The 6,166-nt window shown below is 62.2% G+C and overlaps 2 protein-coding genes across 2 annotated transcripts; both read left to right on the top strand.

The window, feature by feature from the left end:
* Positions 1–930: 930 nt before the first annotated feature.
* On the top strand, positions 931–1,197 carry EMIHUDRAFT_49401 (hypothetical protein; the record flags this gene model as incomplete). The annotated part of the gene is made up of 2 exons (XM_005781112.1): positions 931–1,032; positions 1,111–1,197. Coding segments are annotated over 2 exons (189 nt in total), but the record flags the coding sequence as incomplete, so codon positions are not given.
* Positions 1,198–3,933: 2,736 nt separating this feature from the next.
* On the top strand, positions 3,934–5,929 carry EMIHUDRAFT_234742 (hypothetical protein; the record flags this gene model as incomplete). Its single annotated transcript, XM_005781111.1, has 6 exons — positions 3,934–4,031; positions 4,186–4,222; positions 4,723–5,343; positions 5,507–5,569; positions 5,762–5,792; positions 5,868–5,929. 6 exons carry the CDS (start codon positions 3,934–3,936, stop codon positions 5,927–5,929), a joined length of 912 nt encoding a protein of 303 aa, XP_005781168.1.
* Positions 5,930–6,166: the final 237 nt, after the last annotated feature.

Below are 6,166 nucleotides of genomic sequence, written 5' to 3'. Positions count from 1 at the left end.
CGAGCGCCGTCGACCGCACCGACTACGGCACAGCCTCCGGCAGCGCCCGGGGCTTCGCCCAGCACCACTCGCAACAGCTCTCGCGCGCCGCCGTCTGTGGCGACGCGCAGAACATCAACAACGCTGCTCGCAACATGCGTGTCGCGCACTCGTTCATGACCGGTCTCAATGTCCCACCCCCTTGCGCGCGGGCCTTCTAGGCCCGCAGGTAGTCTCCCCCCCACGTAGATGATGAAATCAATGTGAATGGGCAGTGCTTCACGCAACGTCCAACGATCGGTCGTTCGCCTTGTTTGTTAGTGTTCTTTCTTGCTTGCTTGTACCGTCGGGGTATGTGTGTACTCACTCACACAGTTTGTTTGTTGATTGATGCTGTTGACCGCCGTTGGTGTACTGCCCGCGCGCTTGCAACCCTCAGCCCTGACCCGACGGGGACGCCACCACCCTCGCCCAGCCAGGGATCTACAATGCTGTCTTAAGGTCCGACAGGTTCGGCACCGGGCACCGCCTCGATATACAAAATGCGCCTGCGGGCGGACCCTTACAGATCACAGATCACAGAAACGTGCCCACAAGCGCGGAGCACTTGGAGCACTTGCAGGGGGCAGTTATTTTTCCGCGGTTTTTTTACGCGGTTTCGTGCCACGTGTTCGCAGCCGCTCACTACAAGCTTTCGCTCAGCTCCTCCTCCCCGTCTGCCTCGCCCAGCCCTCGCCCAAGCCGGTCTCGATGCTGCCTCTCTTCCTCTCCCTCGCCGCCGCCTCCTCCGTGAAGCTCGAAGACGGCGTCGCTGTCCTCACGCCGGACAACTTTGACGACTGGGTCAAATCGCAAGAGGTGCCGAGAGCTGCCACCTCGCCGCTCCACCACCGCCACCAGAGCCATTCCCGCTGCTGCCGCTGACCCAATGCTTGCGTCCGGTAGTTTGCGCTCGTCGAATTTTACGCACCATGGTGCGGCCACTGCAAGTCGCTCGCTCCCGAGTGGGCGGCGGCCGCCAAGAAGACGCGAAAGTACTGCCCGCTCGCCAAGGTACCCGGCCGCGGCATCCTTACTCACAAGCTTACACATTTGGGTAATTGAGAGGACCCATGCTGTGCTCGATCCCAGGTGGACGCGGACGAGCACAAGTCGCTCGCGGAGCGCTTTGACGTCAGCGGCTACCCCACGATAAAAACATTCAAGAAGGGGGAGGTTCGCCGAGATACGCCGAGATACGCCGACATCCGTCGAATGTCGAGGCGGCGAGCGCACTTGTGCACCTTAGCACGCCCGGAGTCGCCTCCACCACGAGAGAGCCGTCTTCTGGCGCCCCAACAAGGCGAGCACTTCCGAGACACTTCCGAGACACTTCCGAGACACTTCCGACGCACATCCGAGACACCTCCGAGACACCTCCGAGACACCTCCGAGACACCTCCGAGACACCCCCGAGACACCTCCGAGTCGCCTCCACCACGAGAGGGCTGTCTCTGGCGCCCCTAATCAGGCGAGCGACTACGAGGGCCCGCGAGAGGCCAAGGGCGCGCGTCGCCTCCTTTACCCAAGGACTGGCCGGGGGTGGCGCACCCTGCTCACATCTGGAGGTGCGAGCACCAGGCATCATCTCGTTCGCAAAAGAGCTGGCGGGCAAGGCCGCAGACGCGGCCAGCCCGATCGAGCGGATCAAGAGTGCAGACGTCTCAAGCTTGGTCGCCGAGACTAGACGAGATTAGACGAGATTCGAAAAGATCATGAAATCTCAAGCCTAGCCGCCGAGACACTCCCGAGAACACCTCCGGGACACCTCCGAGACACCTCCGAGAGTAGATGCGCAATACGGCCGTCGGGGTAGGTGCGGGAGACGGCGCGCGCGTCGTCGGAGTGCCACCTCCGCCACGTCCACAGCACGCCTGGTTCGCGGGCCTGCCGGCATGCTAGCGAGCCCTCGAGAAGACACGGCTCCGCCACCTACCGACGCCTTCCACGGCCGAGCCGCGCGCCCTCGCGCGGTATATGAGCAGCCTCCCGCACGTGCACCTACTCGGGGACGCGCCGGGGAGTCGTGTGTGGACCGTTAAGAGAGACGGGGAGGTGGGGTTTGGCGGTGCCGCTGCCTTGGGCGACCGGCCGTATGCTCGCACCCCGCCCCGGGTGTACCCAGTGGGCTCCTGACTCTCTCGCAGATGTCGAGTCGCGAGGGCTGTCCCGCCCTGCCCCACCACCTCGCGTGTGTGGAGGAGTTGACCTTGCCTTGCCTGCACGCACAACGCAGGTCGCCAAGGGCCCAGCCCTCGTCGGGATCTTTCGAGAGCCGACCAGCGCCAGCGCGATGTTCAAGGCCGTCGAGATGTAGCCGAGATACGGCCTAACCCTAACCCTAGCCCTAGCCCTAACCCTAGTGCCCGGAGCCTGCACGTTGCACGCCACTGACACTGCCCGCATGCTCCCAGTCCAGCACCGGCGGGACGTGTGTGTCTCTTGGTTCTTGGACGTGTGGAACGACGTCTGTGAACACGCGGGGACTCGCGATGACCTCCTCGGGAAACCCTCCCCCCAGGTCTTCTCCGAGGTTGCCTCGGACACGTCTCTGTACACCGACCTGCCCGTGGCGGCCGCGTACAGCGCGTCGTATAAAGAGGACCCTCTCGCCTCCGCGCTCGGGATCAAGGCGCCGCCGCCACCGATCCCGCCACCACCGTCCCCCGCAATAATGGAGCGGGAGCCGGGGGCCACCAAGCCCACGGCGGCCGCCGCTTGCGGCTTCGGTGGCCACCGTTGCCGGGCCGGCCGCCGCCTTTTCCCTTGGGAAGGCCAAGAAATTCCCTCAGGAATGCCCCCCAGCCAGGGGCCCCCGGCCCCGGGGCCCCGGGGCTCAGGTGTTAGTTCCCCCCCCCCCCCCCCCCCCCGTCTCCCTCCTTTCGCCCCGCACACTCGCGCGTAGAGGCTCGAGCTCTCGCTTTCCTTAGGCCTTCCCGGCGGTGCTCTACTTTCCGTCCGGCGCCACGGCGCCCTCGGCGACGATGGCCATCCCGAGAGATCGGAAGCTCTTCACGGAGGAGGCGCTCGGTGAGTGGCTCGGCCAGCAGGCTAAGTGAGTGGGCGGCCGCCGTTCCGCCGTTGGAGAGAGTGGAGGCGGACTGAGCAGTGATGGTTGAGGTGGGAGGTCGAGAGTGCCGACGATCGGTTTTGTGTGCCGCATGGGCTATGGCAGCTGGTCGTACGCGGGTGATAGAAGAGGAGGTTTGACGTAAGGTAAGGTAAGGTAAACTTCTCCAGACTCCACACACACGAGGTGGTGGGGCAAGGGGGGGCGCGACCCTCGCGTCTCCACGTCTGACGACAGGAGCCCCACGGCATTCAAAGTGCAAGGCCCGCAGTGCGCGACCGTGTGGGTGAGAGCGGTGTGTGTGTGTGTGTGTGTGTGTGTGTGTGTGTGTGTGTAAGGTAAGGTAAGGTAAGGTAAACTTCTCCACACACACGAGGTGGTGGGGCAAGGGGGGGCAACCCTCGCGTCTCCACGTCTAACGACAGGAGCCCCACGGCATTTAAAGTGCAAGGCCCGGTGCGCGTGGGTGAGCGGTGTGTGTGTGTGTGTGTGTGTGTGTGTGTGTGTGTGTGTGTGTGTGTGTGTGTGTGTGTGTGTGTGTGTGTGTGTGTGTGTGTCACGTCACTGCATCCTCTGCCGGTTCCTCCCGTCGCCTCTTCTTTGTTCGAATGTTTTTCAATCCATCCTTCACGAAGCCCTCCCATGTAGCTAGCGTTCTTTGCGAATGTCTCGAGATGGCCAGCAGGCGCTGTCTGCTCGCGGCCTGTGCGGGCCGCTCGTCCTCCTCGCCCTTCTTTCGTCCTCCCGTCCCTCCCCTCCACCATGGCCTCCTCGGCACTTCTTTCTCCATCCGCCTCGCCCTGCCTTTTCGTGTCGTGCCGTTCGCCCTCCATTCGGTGACCTCCATGGCTGTCCGGCTCCTTTTGGGTGGCGCTCTCGATACCGTTGCGTCAACCTCGACGTCGCTGTCGCCCTCCCCGTCCCCGTCGTCGCCCGTGCCTCGGTTCGCGTCGTTGGAGCGTTTCCGTTGTTCCCTCGTGCTCCGCCGTCGCCCTCTCTGCTCGGGCCGTTCGCGATTTCGCTCCTCCTCCGGCCGGCGCGATCACCGAGCTGTGACGCTCAGGGAAGCCTGATGAGGTACTGGTTTCTTTGCCCAGGCCTGGCCTACGGCCCGTGCTGGATCAGCTGAGCAAGGTTTGGGGAGAATCCTATAGTAGGATCTTCAGATATTTTGACGGATGACCGAAATCACCCCGTTTTTGCCCATTTTCGATCCGTCAAAATATCACGACGACACACACCAGTCGACTCGCATCGGTTGCCTCCATGAACGGCGGAGCTATTCTCGCGTCCACACCACACCTGGCTCCAACGTGGACACGCCCATAGCTGGGGACACCACTAGGTCACGCATGGCATCAGAAAGAAGTTTTATCTCTGGGCCCCGAAAGGCATCTCTAGCAGCGTCGTTACGCATGCGCCCTCCCCTCCTGGGCGCATACGCCTCACGTCCCGACAGAGCCTAAGCACACACACACACATCGCTACCCAACGCGGCCAAAGGATATCCACCTCGAGAACCTCGAGAACACACACACTCGAGTTGGGTCATAGGCCCACTTTCGAACCCGACCTCGAGATTGCTACTCAGCGCTGTCGTATGAGGTATGAGGGTGCTCGCGCCGCCTCCACAGAGCGGTATGGTCTTGCACAACGGCAGCCTCCGTGTGTACGACGTGCCACAATGTGGGGCGGCATACACTCTGGCCCAGCTTCAGAACGTGTTTGCGGCACACGCCGTCGAGTGGAACCTGATGGGCCGCGACCGGCCGTGGTGGAGCGTGCTGAGCGTCGCCGAGTACGATCAAGGCACGGCGCCGTCTGAGAATACAATCCGAACGTTTTATGAGTCTGGCCGCAAACATGTCGACCGGGTGCTCGCCGACCTGCACCTCGCGCCTCCGCTTCACGATATGCGTGTGCTTGACGTGGGCTGCGGGTTAGGCCGACTCGCTCACGCGTTTGCAAGGCTGGGTGCAGCAGTGGCTTGCGTCGATCAGAGCTGGAACCATCTCCGCCTCGCTCAGAAACAGGCGTACAAGCGCCTGGCCGCCGCCGACGCCAGGCGCATCGAGCACTTGGTGACCTCGCCCGACCTCATCGCCTCTGTGGGCGGCCGCCGGTACGACGTGGTGCACAGTTGGATCGCTTTGCAGCACGCGGTGGCGCCCTTGCAGGCCGTGTTCATGCAGCAGATGTGCGACGTGCTCAAGAGTGGCGGCAAGGGCTTGCTGCAGATACCATTCTTCACTCCTGTTCGGTCGTCATGCGACTTGGACAAGTCGATCCAGAAGGGCGGAATGCAGGCGACGGGCCGTCCCAAGAGCCCACCCCACAGACCCTGTGCGTGCCATCCACCGGCATTTTAACACACGCTCCGTCCTGACCCTGAGCTGTCCCACTCATCTGTCTCGGCAGATGCACTACACGCCAATGGACGAAATCCGGCACGCATTTGAGTCGCGCGGCTGCAGAGTTTCGGTGAAGAACTTGGGGAGCAGAATGGCGAGGCACCGTTTCGCGCTCGTCAACTTTTCGCGACCGTGAGCCGCATTTCACCCAAAGCTGGGGTGGCAGTGGCAGCCCAGCCAGGCCGCTATTCTTGTGTACTATGTCGTGTCGATCTCTCACTCAGCTGAGTGAGGGTACGTACCTTTATCCAGCACTTCCCAGCAGTGGTTCGCGTTTGCCTATTTGCTACACGGTGCGGTCGCCGCCCGCGTAGAGCTGTGCAGTCTCAAGATCCTTCTCTGATCTTTCCTCCGTTCTCACTAGCTAGGCCCTAAGAAGAGTTACCACATGTCACATGTGTCGGTACCTCCTAACAGCAACACTGTGTAATATATATTTTAGCACACGAAATATTCGCGGGCCTACTTCGCTTATTTCGCTCCGAGTCTCGATCCAAAAACACATGTGGAGCATCCACGCAGTCGCAGGCCTGATCCTGCTTGCCGTCGCTGTGTACAAGCTCTGGCTCCAGCGCTCCAGTTCTCCACAGTACGCGCGCGCATCGTCCCTTCCAATGACTAAGAGACTTGATCGACACATCGCCGCCGCCGTCACCGGGCTCATCGG

The sequence above is a fragment of the Emiliania huxleyi genome, assembly GCF_000372725.1.
Source record: "Emiliania huxleyi CCMP1516 chromosome Unknown EMIHUscaffold_207, whole genome shotgun sequence".
Taxonomy (NCBI): Eukaryota; Haptophyta; order Isochrysidales; family Noelaerhabdaceae; genus Emiliania; species Emiliania huxleyi.
This window is presented reverse-complemented; position numbering and strand designations above follow the sequence as displayed.